Consider the following 21,768-nt stretch of genomic DNA (forward strand, 5'->3'; position numbering starts at 1 on the left):
CTTTGGAGATGTGTGGATCTGAATGAGGCTTACCCAAATGAGCGAAAGCTTGCTCTAGAACTGACAATTCCATGGGAAGTGGATTCTTTGAATGCAGAGATGGCAGTTTTCCAAAAACACCTGCCGTTTCAGGCTTACCAGTAGAAAGGATTTCTAGTGCCTGCATGGCTTTTGTCATAATGTCATGAAACACCTTGGATGGTGACCGAGAGGTGTCGTCATCAGTGTCTGTCTCAGAGTCTTTGGACATTTTTTGTTTCTTGGATGGAGGAGCAGAATCCTCGTTGTCCACAGATAGAGTGATTGGCCCAGGAATAGGATTGGTGGGCATTGATCCCCGAGGAATAACAGGTGACATTTTGTCTTTAATGCGTTAAACCAGAACTTCTAAGAAGGGCTCAGAAAGCATGGCTTCCTGTACTGTTCGCCATTTGAGAAGGGCGAGGTTGGGGCTCTTCTAGCCTGAAAGGGAAAGTAGAAGAGTCAGCTCTGTTAGGCAGCTGGTTGGGATTGGAGATGTTAAAAACCACAGGTCTAAGCCCTTGGATATTGGTTAAAACCAGCTGTGGTCCAGAGTGTGTTGGGACCCAAGTTGGTTGGCTCAAATTGTCCTCAGTCTGAGGAGAAAAGTGTGCCAAAAATGTGAGGTGAATGAACTCCCACACGAGTGCTGAATAATTGTTCCGGTGGAACTGTAAAAAATTGGGAGCATGAAAGTCTTTCCGAGTCAGAAACTAGAATAGGATTATCTTTCGGACTTTATGGTACCGAATCCGAGAGATGCCACTGGAGATTTTTTCCGCTTGTGCTTCCTTGGAGAAGTCTGCACCGGACTGGATCTCGAGTAAGGGTGTTTATATCACATACGAGAGGACGTATGTGATTTCCTCGATACGGAGGAGCTTGAGAGCTGAACTGCGGTTATAGAGGATAAGACTTTCCAAAGTACAAGAAGTTTTACATGCAGTAGAGGACTTGGATTTAGCAGATACAGGGGAATCTGAATGGACTGAGTCAACCCTGGAGGCGAGGGCCTCTTTGCCTGAACCCTTGCCCGTTCGGATTACTGGGCATTAAAGGGTTTTCCCTGTACCATTGTTTTATCTGTTGTAAATAATTCTTCTGGTACCAGGTGGATCTTCTCAGACCCTTTCCCACCTGGAGGCACTAGTGCTTTCCCACCTAGAGGTACTCTGGGGTGAACACGCCCAGGGTGTTCCCCCTGAACGGTTCAGTGAAGACCCCGGAACTGAGGAGGCAGTCTTCCCTTGGGTACCGAAGGCAGGTGCCGAAACTCGTACCTCACCTGAAGGTACGGTCCCCCTTTTACCGATGTTGGCCTCCCTCCTGTTCCGAACTAAGTCTTCGGTACTGGTTCCAGCTGTGACATGGAGAGAAGACTAATCAGCAGAGACCAATGGGGGCAATGGTCAGTAGTTGAGTGGTAATGTTAATGCTTTTAATCGAATTGCAAGTAATGCGGCAATGGTGCAACAGCGTGGGGTTAACCTTGGGCCAGTGGGGCTGGGGCCCAGGGGCTATCAGGCAGTTACCTTGCACAACTCGGATTCCCAGGTGGGGTGGTCCAGACGCCCCAAGTGTATCACGCCATGGCAGGAACTAACCCAAGCCATGTACGGGGGGGGGGGGGTGAATATGGTGCCTCAGGAAGGGATAGCGCTGGCAGGGGCACAGCAGAGTCCGCCATGGTGGGGGCAGGGGTTGTCAGGACCCGGAGTGAACACCTTTAGTGGGGAGAATCAAGGGGCCCAGACCACAGGGGGTGCGAATGACATACATGGGGGATTGTGGGGAAATGTTACTCAATATGGGAGACCAATGCCAGGCTTCGCCCCAGTCCGGATGTCAGTGAGTTCCTTGGTGTGGCACATCCCATGGGGTTACCAAGGAGAAATTGTGGAGCAATTAATTTATTGAAATCTTAGATTTGGTGGGAATGGAACCCTCAGGAGAAGGTATACAGGATTTGTCAGAAAAAGAGAAGGAAAAGAGGGAAAGGGAAAAACCCAAGGTGGAGCCAACCATTCACAACTGGCTGAAAGCATTCAAAATGTACATGTCAATTATGCTAGAGAAGTACCCACAGGATGCATTATCGATCAGTTATGAACAGTATAGTCATGACCTGTATTTGAAGCAGGGGGAGGGGTGAGGTGGATTACAGTATGACATGGGCTTTCGGTTAAAAATTCAAGTCTGGCCCGCCATGTCTTGGGATGAGATGGACATTGGGGGATTCATAGATAAAATGGTACTGGCAAGCGAAGGGGGGGGGGGGGGGACAAGGCCCAAGGGGAGAAACCTCAAGTCTGGAGGGGCAGAGGGGGTTATTCTCAACGGGGTAGGGCATCCTTTCGCTGGCACTCCTCCTGGAACAGCCGAGCCAGCTACCAGCGGGGGCAAGAATGCTGGAGGTTCAATACTGAAGAGGGCTGCCCCTTTGGCAAAACATGTCGCTTCAGGCATGTGCGGGCAAGGGTGCAGGGGACCGTAGCTCCTCTACCGGTGAAGGGAAGCGCAGGAGTACCCCCAAAGCGAAGGAGAAAGGAAAGAGGGAATGAAGGGAAAACGCTCATGTTAAAATGTACATGCCCGTGGGTATCTCAGATTGTGATTAAAAATTGTTTACCCACACCGGTTAACCTACAGGCAATGACTCCCTATTTAAATGCATACCCAACAGTATTGATGCAAAACTGCTATGGGAAGGTTTCTGGTGGGGGATGCCAGAGGTGGTGGCCCTTAAAGTGGACAAAGAAATCAAGTTGGGTAGAGTGGCTGGCCCGTTCGCATGCCCACCAATGGAGAATTTTGTGGTATCACCTTTGGGGTTGGTTCCTAAGGAGGAGAAGGGACAATACCGCTTGATTCACCACCTCTCCTTTCCTGAAGGTAACTCAGTTAATGACTGCATAGCCGAAGAGTTATGTTGGGTGCATTATTCCTCTTTTGAAGATGCGGTGGAAATGGTACCAATGGGTTGCGCCATATCATGTGCCTATTTTGAGGCGTTCAGCACCTTCTTGAGTTTGCAGAAAACAAGAGGTGCAGGAGGGGGGGGGGGGAGGGGAGGGGGAGTCTTGCACTACCTCAATCATTTTTTGTTCATCGGCAAAGAAGGGACCAGGGAGTGCGGGTCCCTCATAAGTACATTTCAGGGTTTAATGAAGGGGATGGGGGCCCCGGTAGCTGAAGGCAAGACGGTGGGACCGGTTACCTGCTTGACATTCCTTGGGATAGAAATTGACTCCGTCAAAGGAGAGTGCAGACTCCCCTAGGACAAGGTGATGAGATTGAAGGAGACTATCAAGGGTTTGAAGGGGAAGAGTAAGGCGACCCTGAAGGAGCTCCAGTCACTGCCAGGTAATCTCAATTTCGCGGGGAAAGTCATCCCGGCAGGCAAAATATTTGCGAGAAGTGTAGAACTCAAAACTGTCGGGTTGCAACATGCGTGTCAACATGTCATGCTGGGATCCGAAGTGAGGTAGGACCTCAGGATGTGGGAAAAGTTTCTGGAAGACTTCAATGAGGTACGGCTTTGGAGGGGGGGATTGGACCAGTAGCGACAGGCTCAGGCTATTCACAGATTCCTCAGGTGCCCTGGGTTTTGGGGCAATCCTCAACAATTGGTTTGGAAAGGCTTTGCCCACGGAGTGGCATCAACAGGGAATCACTAAGGACATCACATTGCTAGAACTGTTACCCATTGTGGTAGACTTTAAAATGTGGGGGGAGCAGTTGAAGGACAAAAGGGTGTTGCTCTGGTCACACAACCTGGCAGTGGTCCAGATCATAAATAATGGGTCATCCAGCAATGTAAGGGTGTTAAGACTGCTTAGAGAGCTCAACAGGAGCATGCTTGCATTAAACATCGAGGTCAGAGCACGACATATTCCAGAGGTGAAAAACATAGCCGCTGACTCTCTCTCGTGTTTACAGTGGGAAAAATTCAGAGGGAATTGTCCAGGAGCAAGCGAGGTGATGACCCCATTCAAACCTCAGTGGTGGGGCATGATTGGGGCGATCTGAGTTCCCTGATTCACACGGCGCTACCACCATGCACGGCAAGAAGATACAAGGCATGCTGGGAACGGTTCTTGGCCTTCCAGAAGGAGGTTTTGCTTGCAGGACAGAGGGAGAGGCCAGTAAGGGCCTTTGTGGGCTGGTGCTGGCGGTCAGGTGCATAGCTTGGTGAAATCTCTGGGGTGGGCATGACGAGTAGGAGAGGGTTTTGGTTCGAGGCAGCTTTCACTCTTGCTCTTTGGGGCTTTCAGGGTGAGCAAGCTGGTCCGGGAGAACAGGGAGGCAAAGGGAATGGGGTATTTACAATTGAGTGATGTGCACATAGCGGACGGCGGTTAAGCATGTTACTAAAAAGGTCTAAAAACTGATCAGGAAGGGAAAGGATGTACAATGTCTCACCGATCCATCCCGGGGAGCATAGTATGCCCAGTCAGGGCACTCTCCAACAGAGGCCTCCGTCGGGGTTGCGGGGTGGCCTCTTCTCATACACCAGGATGGGTCCGCATTGAGCCGCTTCCAGTTTAAAAGGGTCCTGGACATGTCACTGGGGGAAATGGGGGAGACGGAGGGTGTGTTCGGGGACCATTCCTTTAGGATAGGGGCAGCCACATCAGCAGCAGTCGCAAGCTTGGGGGCGGAACACATCAAGCAGATCGGGAGATGGAGATCAGGGTGTTTTAAGAGATACGTCAGACCCGAGAAACTGTACAGTTAACATGCTGCCTTCTCATCCCACTAGAGGCGGTTCTGAGGAGGAGATCTGTCTGGGTAATAGGACACTCGTTTGTGTCAAGGGCAGGGACGAGATGGACGGCGGATCAGGAAGAGTTGACTGCCGGCGAATTCAGGATCCGGTGGCACGGGGTGCCAGGGATGAAATGGGCTCAGTTGCATGGGCACGTGCGCAAATTGCTGGGTAATCAGCAAAAACCAGACATCTTGGTCATACATCTGGGGGGAGGGGCAATGACTTGACGAGCCTGGGGAGGGGGGCTTTGATGAGGGAGATGTTCTCGTTACAGGAGCTGGCGGCACAATTGGGAGACGGAAATCATCTGGTCGGAAATAATCCCGAGACAGGAGTGGCGGGGTGCATAGGGCCACTCAGCAGTGGAAAAATCTAGAAGAAAGTTGAATTGTGCAATGTCAAAATTCTGCAGGGGCAGAGGTTTTCCCCAGATCAGGCACGGCCTGATTAACTTGAAATCCCCGGAATATTACCTTAAGGATGGGGTGCATTTGTCGGCGATGGGGATGGACCTCTTTTATTGGAATATCTGCACAAAACTCCTGGAAATGTAACAGAAGGAAAGGGGGAGCCACGGTGGACGGTAACCTACATGTGGCGTGGCGGTGTTTGGGCGACCAAGCACAAGAGCCAGACTCCGGATGAGCCAGGAGAAAGCCGGAAGTGTCTTCACTCTTCTCAGACCAGCGCCTCTTGGGAGCCTAAGCGGCAGGGGCGTCTGGTGGTAACAATAAGGGCTCAGCTTCCCCCCAAAGAAACGGCACTCTCCGCGCCAAGGAACACCTGCAAGGGCAGGCGAGGCTTGGGCGCGAAGGGTTGGGAGAGTTGGGCCTACAGTGGACTTTGGGAAAGAAAGGGGGAAGCAGGTTGTTGGACACGGAGCAGTCGCCGCATCTTCAGATTTATTTCCACTAACGTGTGCAGTGTGGTTTTCATGATGTTGTGGAAATATATCTGCTGCCTTTTTATGCCAAAACAAAACAAGACTCATTCTGCACTTTACTGGGGGAACAGAGGAATGAGCATGTACTATATTGTGGGTCCAAATGGACAGATACACGGGTTATGGTTTACACAGCACAAAGGCAAACAAAATTAAAATAATTAACAACGCAAAAGCAAGGGACGGTGAAAAAGGGCGCTTCAGAATGCAATGTATCCAGTAGCAGTAGTGTGGATTAGAAGACTAGTAGCGAAGGAGCAAGGCATGGTGTGGCAGTACTAGGTCACAACACATGCACACCGGCTCCCTAAATAGCTTGAGGATTTACTGCTGTGCAAAATGTCCGTAGTCCTGTCCCCATCGGGCAGATGTCCCAAAGTGGGAGGCAAAGCTGACAGAACATAGGAGTATTATAGTTAGATAGCTTTTTCCAGTAGCATGATTAGACATTGTTCGGAAATGTTCTTGCTTTATTTTATCTGTGCCTCGGGGCTGCACAGTGAGCTTGCATTTGTGACCTACATTGGAGCTTCGTTTTTTATACAGAACGCTTTCCTGCCTCCCACAGCATTGCGAGCTGCATATAGCTCTTGCTGTGCCCCCGTGGCCTCCTGTCGCTTCCTGGAGGAGGCAGAGCCACTCTGCAACACCTGACTGATCACGTGATATCTCTGGACCTTTTAATCAGCCGTGAGCCACCCGAGCGGCGTTAAGCTCGTCAGGGGTAAAGGCCGGTGACTGTTGTGCGACTGTTTGGCGCTGGGGAGCTGTCGCAAGGACTAACAACACGATGACGTCGACAAAGGAAGGCCCACAGACTCGCCAGAAATCATTGCTCTGCAGAAGAAAAGCTTTGTTAAGTTTTCCAAAGGAGGTAAGACCTATTCCCCCGGTGGAGTCAAAAGCACAAAAAGATCTAATTGAGTTTGCCATTGAGAACGGTTTGGAGGTGGTAACTTTTTTGGGCAAAGGATCGGTGCCGTCACTAGCCGCTCTAGCCTAAACAACGTTGGGTCCACCCAGATTGAGCGATGGTTCAAGGAATACAAGTAATAAAAGGGCAACCCCTGACACTGGGGAATTGGTTCAGGATTTCTCTCCTTCAGTATATGTCGATGCGTGTGAAATGATGCAAGCATCGCGGTTCGAATTAACAGACTCTGAATTGATGGGAACTATCCAACCAACTGGCCTAACGCAGGTAATGGAGCAGTTTGAATCCCCGCTGTGTAATATTTACTCCGCAGAAAATTCAGGAAAGGCTGACGCCTCTCTGCTTCCTTCCTCAGCAGTGGGAGGCGTGATTATTCGAGACATTCCTGCCTCCACAAACGAAAAGAACCAAATCAGAACACGGACCCTGGCGAGGGGGCGCTTCCTGATTCGCGTCCAGTACGAGTGCCAGTAACAGAGCAAAACTCTATTGATCTTTCTGTTCGTGAAGCTCGACTGACTGCCCGTTTGAAAGCAGACGTCTTAGCCACCTATGAACGTCTGAACGCAAGTTTTCGGAAAAATCACTCCACAGAGAAAAACAAGTCTCAAAATCAGAAAAAACGACGCTCTGTGAGCAAAAAAAACATCTTTTCTGAAAGATCCGAAACTTCGTCGTTGTCCAGTTTAAACAATTCCGCCCATCAATCGTCATGTGAGAATTTTGAACTATCTGGTACAGACAAAGTTGAAAAAAGAGCTGTAATGTGTATTCCTCCTGTAGACTACTTGCTTAGAAAGAAAAACGCAGTTCCCAAGATGGCCAAAACTGCCCAGGAGGTGACAAACTGATCAATCAGCTAAAAGCTCTATGTCTACCGCGGCAGGAATCCAAATACATAACGTATTGGCTGCAACATCAATTGCATTACTTCCATTTATGAAGTTGTATGAATCGATACATGATGCTGTAAGCGATCAAATGACCATGCTGGTAGACATAAATGCAAAAATGAGAAGTCTAGAAAGTTTCTCGAAAGCAATTGATGCTAGATTGGATATTGAAGCCGAAAACTCCTCAAAATGGCAATCTAGCCAGGCAAATAGCGACAATTCCGCATTAATGGACGCTGTAATTGAGTGTACAAAGTGGATGCGTCATAACACACTGTCACGAATCCAGTTTGTGAATATGTTCATGCTCCTAACTGCCATACTAACTTATCTAAGGATCAACCCTTGGAGACTGGCCACGTATTCCAGAAGCACCCGATAACCCTATGTGGACCAGTATGCAGTACCTCTGCAGGACGTTCAAGTGTTACAAAAGGAGCCCCTCCTGGGCAGGTACAGCACGCAGTGGCGAGCTCCATGAACAACTGTCTGATGCAACAAGTACCTCCATTGATTGCTGTAGAAGGCGCTGCCCCGTCTGCCACCCTTGGTGTGGTTATCCAAGCAGAAAAAGTCGCAGAGGTACAAGAACAAATAAACTTAACAGAAAAACTTTCCTTTGGGATTTTCAAAACATCAACAGGGCTGGCGAAAGAGAATGAAAAACAACTCCTGCAACAAAAGTCTTGTGGCACAAAAGGTGCTCAAAACCTTGTAACTCGGAAACAAGTAGCCAAACGTGCCCGAACATCTTGTAAGAAAAAAATAATTTGAAACTTATCAACTCCGCCGTCCATTGCTCCATTCAAGCGGCCGGAGAAAGAATTGGACGGACAATCAAAATTGGCTCTGGTGAAAAAGTTACCATCCCAGCCAAATGCCAAAAGAGCTAGAAAAGCTTCTAGCAGTGACAATGATTCAAGTTCTGATGTATCATTGAAGTTATGTAAGTAGACATCGAAGACAGTGTTGGCACTGTAGCAGCACCAAAGTCTATCACCGAAGGACCTGGCAAAGAACCCATGAAGAGGCCGACCGAGTCAAACACGAATTCGACCAGCCCTGGCGTGCAAGTAATCACGAAAGTCGCAAAGGCTAAGGCTCCTTCCACATTGATTACCACCAAAGAGAGTTTAGGGGCAAATGTGACTAGAAGAAGGGCGGAAGCTCTCCCATTTCTCCAGTGGAGCAAATTAAATCCGAAACTAACAAGTGCACGAATTGAAAAACTCGACAAAGAAAACATGTCCAGTAAACATCGATCTGAAAATACACGTAAAGGCATATGGAAAATCCAAATAAAAAATGCCTTGCCAGAACAGAAAGAGGTAAATTTAAATCGAAAGAACATTCTGAAACTGTTACAGTGCATTGCAACGCTGCGTGCAATAAAATCGGAAGATATAGCAGTTGTTGAATACATGTCTGAGGATTTTTCGGACTGGGTAAATTTACATCTACACTCCCGTGCTCTCAAGACGGCCATATTAGATGCAGCGGATGACCTCTTGTTCTTCGGCTTCGAAGTAATAAGTGCTGATGCTAGTGATGAGGTTAGTCCACACTTATCACCAGTGGAACAAACCGAACAAGAAAAAAGAAGGAAAGTTCTGTGGGACCATATGAGCATCAAATACACACCCTGCACAAAAACAGCAAAACAACAGGACTATTAGCAAAGAGCGGACAGCAGAGAAGAAAATAACCAGCTGCTATCCTGGAACACTCGTGGCTTTAAACACTTGTGTGATGGAAAGTGGCAATTCCCGTTGGACTTGTCAATTATATTTTTACAGGAAACATGGCTGCGCGAGTGTCCTGGTTGTGATGGGTACACAGTCCTTCTGAATCCTGGTGGAAAAAACCTATTTGGTCGTCCCTTCGTTGGCCTGGTTACAATGATCAAGAATAATAACGATTGGACGATCATATCCTCTGTAAATCTGAACATGTTTGTACAAGTAACAAAGATTTAGATAAAATGTTTTGCTTCACTCAGGAATCTAGTATTATTGATTGTTAACATTTACTGGAATACTGCAATGATCTCGCAATCAAAATTCATTGGAGCCGTACTGTCGGAGGTTGATAAGTGTCTCCTAGCAGAAGAGGATCCGGAAATTATAATATGTGGTGATTTCAACTATGCCTGGTTAAACATGCCAACATCTAAATGTGATGAAGATGGTATAATGATTAACGGTAAACTGCAGGATCGAGGTATCAGATGGTTAAAAGAAATGGCATTGAGAGAGTGCTCAATGCTGAACAGAGCAACCCGTGGTGATATTCCTCCAGGCTTTACTTGGAAACGAGGCGTGAGTAAAAAGACCCTTGATTACATTTGGGTGTCCAAAAAATTACTAGCAACAGTCTTTTCTTTTGAAATAAAACAGACTGACAAGAGCGACCATGATGCAATGTTGTTAATCTGGAAAAAAGCAACAAAATCAGCCTCATTTAAGTATCTTGAGAGTGTCTCAATAAACAACAGAACAAACAGATTGCGCATGAGTGCACCTCAGTTGATAATGCTGACAAGCAACCATGAGAAAGCGCCCTCAATAATGTCAAGGATCAATTATCCCTTGCTATTACACTACTTTAAAGGGATGAACACAATCCACAAAGGGTCTGCACCTGAAGTAAAACATCCTTTCAATACAACCATAAATCAGGAAAAGAAAAAGCTACGAGATGATATAAGGCTCCTGAAAAAAGTCGATCCTGGAAGTGCTCCCGCCAAAATAAAATCAAGACGCCAGAAATACTGTAACTGGATTAAATCCTTTAATTTCTTGCGAAGGCAGTCTCAAGCTGAACAGATGTTAAAATTGATTATTTTGAAGGACAGGAGACACATTTGGGAGATAATCAACACTGGTAGCTTGAATCACACCTATTCAATGGCGAATGGTGTGAATGGGGCCAGCTGGGTCGCTTACTTTTCCACTGTCTTTGATGACGTAAATTGCACTGTGGTACCCTTGACATTAACCACTGCAAGATGGAATGTAGAAGATTCTGCAGAAGACATTGAATTGGCAATTACAAAGTTAAAGGCTTCTAGGGCTGCAGGCCCTGATGGTATCTCAAATGTGAGGCTAAAATCCCAAAAGTCTCTATGGGCCAACATGATGAGATCCTTGTTTGAACAAATTTCACGTGAAAAAATCCTGCCGGCGTCATGGTTAAGGGCAGTAGTAGTTCCAATATTTAAAAGGGGCAATCGAGATGATCCTAACAACTATCGTCCGATTGCCCTTTTGGACACAATCGGCAAGGTCTTTGGAGCTTTTCTGCAAAAGCGGCTGTCAAATTGGGCAACAGATTGCCGTGAGCGACCCCAGGCAAACAGGATTTACCAAAGGAGTTGGAGTTGAATTAAATCTGGTCCTCCTAAACTGTTTAAAACTTGATGCCTTGAAGAGAAAGAAAACGCTGTACCTTGCATTCATAGATCTGAGCCAGGCATTTGACAGCATAAATCGGAATCTCCTATGGAAAAAACTAAATGACTGGAATTGCCCAAATGACTTGCCGGAGCCCTTGATTGCCCTCCACTCCAATAAGTCCTTTAGAGTAAGGTTAAATCAGCAAGGTGATTTGTCAGATGAAATGGTCACAAGAAGGGGCGTGAAGCAAGGTTGCCCGCTTGCTGCCCTACTTTTCAAACTTTTCATTTCAGACTTATCTCTGGCATTTAAAGACCAAAGGATTTTTCCGCCGTTAGTAAATGGGCAACAAATAAGTTGGGTCATCTATGCTGACGACATCGTTCTCATAGACACCACTCCAGTTGGGCTTCAGAGACTGCTGAATGCGTATCAAAACTATTGGCTGCAAAACGACTTACAAATCAACTCCAAAAAGTCGAAGATAATAGTGATTGGATGTGGATCCCAAGCACGTTCTCGTAAATTTTGCTGGCAAATAATGGACAAACGACTAGAAACATCGAATAGCATCAGATATTTAGGAGTGCAATTTAATAATTCTATTTGTGAGAGGGACTGGACACAAGACCTGGTGGCCCGTATGCAAATGTTTGCATTGCAAGGTGCCAAACTGCATGCAGCATATGGCAAATTCTCCTTTAAGCCAATCCTAACATTCTACCTGCAAAAGGTGATGCCGGCTATAACATTTGGGAGTGAATCTGGCTGGAACATCCCTCAGGTTTTGTGGAATAAACTAGAGAGAAATTTCTGGCGAAAAGTTCTAATGCTGCCAAAAAATTCTGCATTGACGGCGATACGTTACGAGTTATTCATTGATTCACTCTACGGTACTGTGCTGTGGAAATCCATCTCCACTCTGAGAAAAATGCTGTTGGAACAAAATTCAACACCATATGAAATTTTGCATACAGTTTCAGAGCATCCGTCTGCTGGTTTAATAAACAAGTGGAAAGCCAAGTTGGTTTGCATATTACATAATGCCGATGTTTCTCTCGAGACCGTAATCCTGCGACCGCAAGTGGCAAAAAAGAAATTGCGCCAACAAAATTTGATATTAAATGAGGCGCGAAACAAATTGGCATCTTCCTTAGACCTCGGAAGCGCCCTGAATAGACTGGACATTTTGCCAAAGTACTTAGATAGATTTCCATCAAGCTATCACAGAAACATGTTCCTACGATTACGCCTTAATCTCTATAAATCTAAGGAGATCCTTGTACTGAGGCATGAGATATCTGAACAGGACGCTCGATGTCGGTTCTGTAACCAAGCGACAGAATCATTACGCCACTTAATCACTGTATGTGAGGCGATTGCTGCTCAGCGCAACCAGCATTTAGCCCACTTTGCCCCCTTATCTGGAACTATGGATGCTTGTTGGTGTTATTTGATTGGTGGCATCAACACTCAGCTAATTTGCGCAGCCATAAACATTTTGGATGCTTTGGACTTATCCAATTTGGAGGGCATGGTCTGAGAGACGAGGACCCTTTTAGAATCCTGTGAATGAGGTTGTTTTAGATCCGAGATACTAGGAGATTTGTAACCTGTAACTTAAAGTTGTCTTTCTTTTGTACAAACTAATGTTACATAAAAAAAAAAATGGTGACCTCTGTTTAGATCTCGTCTGAGCGAGAATGGCTATGAATTCAGTAATTATGTTCAACTTCGAATCTTACCTGGAGGCAGACTCCCTGCTACATGCCTCAGGTCTTGCTACACTGTTGGAGTTGGCCATTTGTCAATAGCTGCACAGGTTATGTTATGTTCTGGGAGGTTCACCTAAGAGTACATGTGGCAATGTTGAATGCCCTTGGTTGAATTCAGAGTGCATTTTGCGCCTAGAAACACGTGTACAGGCGAGTTATAAATGCCAGATCATATATAATATCTTGAGTACTATCCGTGGTACTCGTGATTAAGGAGCAATTGAGTGAACCCATTTTTCAAAGGATAAAGCATTTGTTCTTTTTATGGGAGGAGAGGGTCCTTGCTATTGTACATTTTTCTGATGAACAGTGAAACCAGAAGTAGTGGATCATTTCCCTTCCAACCCAACCTCCACAACAGACCAGATCTGGAAACCAGGCATGGGCACAATACATAGTAGCTACCAGAACAACCTTAGCACTAAATATGGTTGTAACAGGCGAAACATAAATGCCTGTTAGATTAGTTTTAAATATTATGTGTCTATATGTGCAATACGCCGGTCTATCAAACTTCACCAAGCAGCAGCAGGTCTTTCAAGATTCTCTGCATATATTCATCGAGTAAAGCTCTAGTGAGCTTTTCATCCATTTTTGAAGAACACTCTTCCGACTAAGTTGGCAAAGCACAGATTTACTTTCACATGTTGCATCCAATATACATAGCAATGTACACCTCTTCGGTATTAGCAAGGAGGCACCATAACATCTCAAGAATCGTACAGTTCCGTCACAAATGTTACACAGAAAACAGCCCAGATGTTGACATCAGAATCTTTCATCCATGCCCTCCGCACTGCCTTGCAGAGACACCGAGGGCAACGTGTAACAATCCATTGCAGATGAATCTCAGCTATGTGGTCTTAACTAATCAAATGTAGAGAGGGTAAGCAAGTATGTACCAGAACATGGATGCAGCTTACGCTGCCTTTGGCATCAAGGATTTGCCCCATCACTCTCCATAAAGTTGTTTTCTGAAGTCAATATCCCTTTAATGATCCCCAAAAGGTCAGCTCACTGAAGTAAATACAATATGGTACAAATTACCTCTTTGGAGATTGAATTCGAGAGACCGCCTTCCAAGCAGAAAACTCTGGACTACTGCAATATCCCCGAAGATCTTCAAGGGCCCTTCTGGTCTCAATCTCCCCTTGCTTACGATATTCCTCTTCTGTAATTAGACGAGGGGGGCTTGGTTTTGCTGTAGCTTTCTTCACGGTCCTGAAACCCCAAACAAAATGTGACCAGTTAACAGGAGGCAGGATCAAATATATTCCATGAATATCGCAGAATACCTACATTCGACAGCAGCATGTCCCATAGATTAAGTAGTCAGGGTTATTCAAAGAATATAATAACTATTCGATTATTTTGTGCCCTTCATTCATACGAAACGAACAAGATCTTCTGCATGTACCAGAGACGTTGTGTAACATTTAAAGAGCGTTGAGGCAAATTCTAAACTGAGTTATGCCTGAATCCACTGCCACCAGATGGAATTTGCTTTCGCTGTTCGTATTTGTTAAAAGCTTTATGGCAATAACGCAGTTAAACGGTGGTGGTGGTGGGCGAGCCATTGCTGAGAAAGCTGAAGGACTAAGAATACGAAAGTTACCACACAGCTACTTCTAGAAAACTGGTGTTCTCAAAGTGGGTATCCTTCAGAGTTTAAGTGTACGGGTAGAAGCAGCTGTGTGATGCTGCATCTGCTGGTTGTGTTATAAAAATGGAGATATATTCTGTATGTTACAACTATAGGGGCACTGCGAAATTACTTCCAACAAATGTCTAGCTTTAAATGCTGCAAAACGAGAAACGAAGGAACAATCAGAAAGCATGCTGACTGATGCAACATTCTCTCTTTAGTGAATCATAACTAATCACATCTAATGCCCACTAGTTGTACACTCATTGCACCATTTCAATCACCAACATTTCCTTAGAATTCATGTATGGTAGCAAGGCTCGCATGATTCTAAAACCAATAATCTGGCTATGCAGTTTATGCATAGTGGCAATACTTTGCGTTTCTAGGTGCGGGCATTTTTTTTTTTGCACCCCTCTCGTTTTATCAAAACTTCTGGAAATATAGAAATCACATAAAATGAGTATCTTGATTCAAATTTAACTGAATAGACTAACCAGAGCTGAATGCATCTGGTTAATCAAATGTACAGGAACATGGGCAGAATCTGTCAGTGACTGCCCGCGCTCCTTCATCCATCCAAGGGCTTCCCCTGGATGTCTGCCATAAGTTTGTGCTAGCACCCAAGGGTCCTTTGCCCCACATTTATTTGTATTTGATTGGATATTTGTATGGCGCCTATACACAAGTGTTTCCAGGCTTCAAAAAGCAAAAAAGGAGGAGGGGATTTATAAGAAAATAAAACCGTAAAGGTCGTACTAGGCCTTGTGACATTCTTACTGTGCAAAAACAAAGAAGTGCAGGGGGATAAGGGGGGAGGAGGAGGAAGGGCGGGGAAGGGATGGTGGTGAAGTGCAGGAGCGGGGGGCTCAGGGGGCTGGGCAAGTGCAGCACAGAGCCACAGAGGGCAAGTGCCAGAGGATAAGTGGGAAAAACTGCAGTGGACATGGTGGGACCAGATTTAGGCTAGTCCGGGAAAGGGTGCCTCGTAGCCAAGTGCTGGTTGGGGGTGCTGGGAGAGACTGGTCAAGGGAGGGCTGGGCCCCCGACGACTCAAAAAGGACCAGGCAACAGTCTCAGTGGCAAAGCAACATTAGCATGGTAGGGGGAGAGGGAAGGAGGAGGAGAAAATTCAAAGTCTTGATATGTTTCCGGATCTTAAGAAGATCTGACTCAAGTCTGAGGGGGGCAAGGAGGCCATTCCAGGAGGGAGGCTCCTGCTGATGAGAGGGATCTACCTCCCAGAAACGTCTGACCTGCAGAGAGTTGGAGCTAGAGGACCGAAGGTCTCTAGCAGGGAGGTATTTAGGGAGAGAAAGCTGGATGTAGAGGTCCCAAGCCCCAGACAGCCCTATTGATGATGAAAAGGATCTTGAATTTGATCCTTGCGGTCACCGGGAACCAATCGAGAGATTTTACGGCTGGAGAGATGCAGTGCCTGGGCTTGAGGCCAAGGATAAGTCTTGCAGCCCTATTCTGGATTAGTAGCAGAAGGCGAAGGGAGGAAAGAGGCATATTGAGGTGGCTGTTGCAGTAGTCCAGACTAGAGAACCAGGGCTCTGGAGACAATGAGCTTCTGGGGGGAAGGTGAGGAAAGAGAATGCCAAAGGAGGTGAAGCTGAAAGTTGGACTACTTAGCGAGGTCTGATATGCGGTGAGAAGGGAAGAGAGGAGTCGAAGATGACCCAAAGGTTTCTAGCCCCACCAGAGGGTGAGAGGTTGGGGGGAACCAAGGAGGATGACCAGAATGTGGGAAGGTAGGTGGAGAAGAGGGAGCAGGTGACCCAATGAGAGGATCTCTGTGTTACTGGCATTAAGGCAGAGATCATTAGCAGAGCACCACGCCTGAATGGCAGTCAGGTATGAGAGAGGAAGGATAGGAGGTAGAGGATGGAAGCTTAAAGGAGAGCTGTGTGTCAGCATAGAAATGGAAGTGAGGAGGGAAGGTGGAGATCAAGTGGGCCAAAGGGGCAAGGTAGATGTTGACGAGCCATGGCTGAGGGGTGGCACAGGTATAGAGTGAGGTGTAAGGTAGGAAAGGGCCCAGTTGCTCTTGGGAGGGTTGGTTTGAAAGGAAGGTGGTCAGCTATGCCAGTGCCCAGTCTGTGTTGCAAAGGGTTTCACTGAAGCAAATTTATGAGGATGGCATGATTGACTGTCAAAGGCAGGAGCCTCTGCCTCTGTATGCTCTGAAACCAGACTGGTGGTCGTGGAGGAAGCTAGCGGATTCAGTGTGGCGGATCAGTTGGGGGGGGGGGGTGACCAGTTTCTCCATGAGTTTGGCCAAGAAAGGGGCGATAGAGAAAGGGCGATAGTTAACCGGCAAGAAGGGTCTGCAGACAGCTTTTTTAGGAGAGGGTGCACAAGAGTGTTTGGGAGGTTGTGGGAAAGCTAGTGGCGAAGGAGTGATTGCAGAGGTCAGCCAGGGAATGTGCGAGGGAGGAGAGGTTGTCCTTGATAGTTCTGGAAGAGCACAGGAGCACCTGTTTGGAGGAGAATTTCATAGAGCCGACTACTCTAGAGACCTCGTCCGGTGCAATGCGAGAGAAGGACAGTATGAGGGGGCAAGAGAGGAGGCGGGGGGCAAGTGAAGAGGGGGGAGGCAAGTGAAGAGGGGGCCTGACAGGGGAGTTGATGAAAATGAGGACAATATGTCCTGAGTTTTGGAAAAGAAGTGGGTGGCCAGTGCAGCGCAGAGGGTCTGAGGAGGAGACTACAGTAGGATTGGCAAGTAACATGTAGATTTTGAAAAGTTCCGCTGCGTTGTTGGTGGCCCCACCGATGCAGGCTTGGACATAAGCACTCTTCTTTCAGCGGATGGTGAGACGAGATTGCCTTTGGAGCAGGCGGCAGGCCAGCTGGTCAGAGGATGTACTTGAGACCTGCCACTTCCGCTCAGCAGCTTTGTACTTAAGTTTCAAGGCTGCCAAGTCGAAGTCATACCAAGAGTTGCAATCTGAGGCAGGCTTCATGTGGATCCTCATGACAGAGGCAAGGATGTCCAGAGTGTTGGAGATGGAGAGATGGAGGTAAGCCAGTGCAGAGTCAGTAAGAGAGTCAAAGGTAGGGGAGGGAAGAGGGACGGAGGGATGAAGGTGGCAGTAAATGCAGTGACTGACACACTTCATCGGTCAAATGACAGCAGGAGACTAGCAGTGCGGCCAGAGGTTTTGCCAGGGGGTCAGGTGGCCGTAGAGGAGAGAGTAGTCAGTCCAGCAGAGCAGAGTAGTTAGAGGGTTGGAGAGAGGGATGTCTCGGAGAGATGAGAGCATCAAAGGTGTATCCGGCAGAGTGGTTTGGGCCAGAGGGAGGAATTATGAGGGAAAGTCAGAGGTCACAAAAGAGTACAGTGGTCAAATCCGGGGAGTCAAGATGGATGCTGAAGTCCCCAAGGAAAAGAAGTTTGGGGAGGAGGAGAGGAAGAGGGGTCCGCCCATTCCGAGAGGAAGTGGGTGGTAGGTCCGGGGGGACTGTAGATAGTGGCAAGAGTGAGGAAGAGGGTTGGAGAGACAGCCTACAGGAAAGGCATTAAAAGGAGGAGTAGGCATGATGGTGGCCGGGAACCCACCCAGGGAAAAGCCACTCTGGCACCAGGTGGGTCTGGGATTGGACAGGACCTTGTAGCCTTTGGGGATAAGTGTCAAAAGCACTGGCCTTGACCGATGTCAGAAGAGTGCTTGACAACAGAGCGAGAATTGAGGGTAGCTAATTGAAGCTGGTTGCCCCCATTACACAGCATTCAGAATACAACATCTAAGCCCCTGCCGACAAATTGGCCGCTCATTGTCCTGACCGCTTCAGCTCCATCGCAATGGAAACAAAGGGGTCTTACTTCCTTTTATGTTTTCCATTGCAGCAGTCATCTAGGTTTTTCTTTTTTCCACAGTGACTGGGCCAACGGTCAGAGCTGATCCATAGAGAAAATCGATGTGAAATTAGTCTCAGCCAAGGTGCAAATAGAAGTCATCCACGTGGGGTGCGCGCTGGGCCTGTAATGGCGCAACTGCTCGTAGAGGTCCTCACTTCGCTCGGGCCAGCCTTAGGTTGAAGCTGGTGGAACTTCAACGGCTCCGTATACCACCAAACACTTTATTAAAATGGCAACGATATAAAGACTATGGGCTTTAAGCAAAACGATCAAAGTCTCTTACCACACAATACTTCACACTTCTCAGGTGTCAGCAAAACTATGAAAAGTACACATGGAGTTAAATGTATTTTGTATACAACATCAACTCAAGAACCCAGATGGACGTTTTAATGGCCTCAAAAAGGACACCAAAGAAAGAAAAGAAAGACATACTTAAATGGAAATAACTTACCAAACTGTTCACTGGGGCTCAGACTGAAGATCAACATTAAAAGCATACTAATATGGAGTATACCACATATAAAAATACCTACGAGCTTACATGAAAACAAGGACACTTGCAGATGAACATGTACACAATAGCAAACACCCAAAAAAGTAACCATACAGTATATCAACTTATCGATGCACTTAAAGTACTTGCTCCAAATTGCACAGCCAAGTTCATCTTCGTCATAATCACTCAGCATACAGATTGATGCTGTATTTAAAGACTCTCCTGTAGATCATGCATGTTAGGGCCTGTGACCCCACAGGTTTAAGGTTAAGTGTGAGACAACTGGCATCACAAATAGAAAGCCTAGGATTTGTTAATATAGCATTCACATTTCTCTATTGCTTGCATAAACAAATCCTTTAATTCCGGTTTTGTTTCTTGGAACACTGGGACTCGTAGTTTTGTCTTTGCCATTATCAATTTGGGGCTGCACATCATAGGGTAACAAGGAGAAAAATTGGATGGCTTTCTTGCGCATTTAATTGGGAAACTTTAGCGCTCAGATAATGGTATTTAAACTCACTTGAATGTATATATGTACCACGCTACAGTAGACGGCATATGAGGTCGTGTATGACAAACCTTACTAGCCCAATCTTACTGTGGCTTGCAGTGGATACGTTGCATAGGCCACCATTTCTTAGTTGGCTCTAAGTATTACACATCTATTTCAAATCCAAAAAACAGGGATTCTACAGGGGTGTTCCTGTCAAACTATCCATATCATAGGTGCACAGGGAACCATGATCCGTCATGCATCTACCTACGTCCGAAGATTTGTAAGCTGAGATGTCGTCTGTGTGTGTGTTGCGAATGCCATTGAGAATGTAGCTGACCTTTTGCATTTTCCCATGCCATTGAGAATGTAGCTGACCTTTTGCATTTTCCCGCTGCATCCTTGTGAGGAAACATTGTGGGTGCATGCAACTAAACAGATACAAACCCAGTAAACCTCCTTCTGTGGCAAGTAATGCTCTTCTTCTGAGGCTTGTAAATCTGCTTACATTTACATGCGTTTTAGAGATTAGCAAGCAGTTCCAGGAGAAAGTGGCAGGTAAAGTCGAAAAAAGATGTTTTAATACCGTTTGTCCCACTTTTGAATCAGCTCCTGCTCGAGTATCAACACAGTAGTGTTGTGTAAAAGTATCGACTGAACTCCAAGTTGCAGTCTAACATGTTTCTTTCAATGGAATGTTAGCAATAAAAGCTAACGTGGCTCCTATGTTATAGGTGGAATGGGCTCTTGGTGTGAACAGTAATGTTTTATGTTCTAGTGTAGAAGACTAGTTCAATACACTTGTCAATCCATCTAGCTATGGTGGCCTTAGTTACTGGGTCACCTTCTTGGCCCGCTAGCGAAACAAAGAATGGGTTTGTTATCCTTATTGCTTTTGTTAAATTGAGGTGAATCATTACAGCTCTACACACGCCTAGCACGTGCAATGCTCTTTCTCCACAACTTTGTGGATTGGGAAGAAAGATGGTAATGTTATGGCTAGATTGACATGACATTTAGACATTTATTTAGGGGAAAAACTAATATGAGTGAGCCACCTTCTGTTTGCAAATAGTGACAAAAGGTTGAGTGACAGAGTACCTGTAGTTCACTTATTTTCTAATGGATTGGACAGTTATTAGAAAAGCAACTTTGTATGATAGTTCCCTTAGTGGGGGCTTCATCTATTGGCTAAAAGGGTGCCCTATGAGCATTGCAAAAGTGCATTTAGGGCCGACCCAGGAGGTGGATGAGCGATTGGGGGGTGAATTAGTTCGACTTAGTCCATGAAAGCCTTCACGACCAGAAAATTGCAGCAGAATATTTTGTTATGGGAAGTAGTGTATACTGCAGAGCTGTCGGATGTAGTTTAAGCGAGTTATAGACTAAATAATAGTCCAAGAGATACAGGAGGTAAATCACAATATCGGTTGGTGAACAATCAATAGAGCCAATACCATTTTGTGAACACCATATGAACATTTCCAGTTGAAGTAACTAGGTCTATTATTTGGTTTCCTGGACTCCTTTAATATCTTCATGCACCTTGTCGTCAACTGCCAGTGGCCAACTCTAGGACTTCAGAAACCATGCTGTCATGGATGTGTTATTTATGCGTGCTGCTCTGCCAATAAGTTGTGTACTGGTTGTACCTCAACAGAGGGTTGACTCGCCATTCTCATGGAGTGGGAGGTACCATGTTTGTCTTGCCCATATTGGTGCAATTAGGATTAGAGTCAACTGTTTGTGGAGAAGTTGGTGTACCACCTTGTGAAGTAGAGGTGCATGGGAAGGGGGTGAGCATATGCACATATCCCGGACCAACTTAGCCGTAGAGTACTCAGTATTGACCGTTCTCTGGGTACCTGGACACTAAGTTTGGGCATGTTGGGTTTTGGGCTGTGGCAAGCAGATCTACTGTTGGTTGTCCCCACATTTGGAAAATCTGATAGAGTGCATCTATGTTGATTTCCCACTCATGGTTTTGTTGAAGTACCCTCTGGGACATAATATGCTTGAATGTAAATTCCCCTCTTGATGCAGAAGTGTAACATTCTTTGTGTTAGGATCAACAATGGTACTGAATATGTTACACCCTGCATGTTTGGCCCATTGTGTCCTGCGGGCATAGGAGGTCGAGGCGAAACACTCATTTCAGAATTTACCCTCATAATAGAACAATGTACGCATTGGCTTTAGAAGGAGAGCAGAATATATTTCCTTGGAGGGGATAAGCAAACATATTCCTACTTTATATCCTGTTAGGACATTAGGTTAGGTTTAAGTATAGGTAGAAAGAATAGTAGTGTAATACATGCTTAAGGGCAGTTGATTGATTGATTGGTTATGCGCCTATACACAAGTGTTTCAAGGCGCAACAAGGCAAAGAAGGGGAACAAAGGGAAGACATTATTTTACTAGGCCGCATGACATTCAAATTGTGCAAGTGCGCAACATGAAGCGCCGGGGAGAGAGTTCAGGGGGAAGTGCAACCAGGGCAGCAAGCTCTGAGTTAAGTGCAAGGGAGG

The 21,768-nt window shown here is 46.3% G+C and overlaps 1 protein-coding gene across 3 annotated transcripts in view; it reads right to left on the reverse strand.

Moving 5' to 3' along the window:
• The window catches only part of NEMP1 (nuclear envelope integral membrane protein 1), a 984,307-nt gene that overhangs the window by 108,378 nt on the left and 854,161 nt on the right, over positions 1-21,768 (reverse strand). For all 3 annotated transcript variants that reach the window (XM_069653551.1, XM_069653552.1, XM_069653553.1), the window contains exon 8: positions 13,780-13,953. In XM_069653551.1, coding sequence (XP_069509652.1) covers positions 13,780-13,953 — 174 coding nt within the window. The remainder of the gene's footprint in view (positions 1-13,779; positions 13,954-21,768) is intronic.

This window comes from Ambystoma mexicanum, chromosome 3q (genome assembly GCF_040938575.1).
Source record: "Ambystoma mexicanum isolate Mex_15411 chromosome 3q, UKY_AmexF1_1, whole genome shotgun sequence".
In the NCBI taxonomy this organism is placed as follows: Eukaryota; Metazoa; Chordata; class Amphibia; order Caudata; family Ambystomatidae; genus Ambystoma; species Ambystoma mexicanum.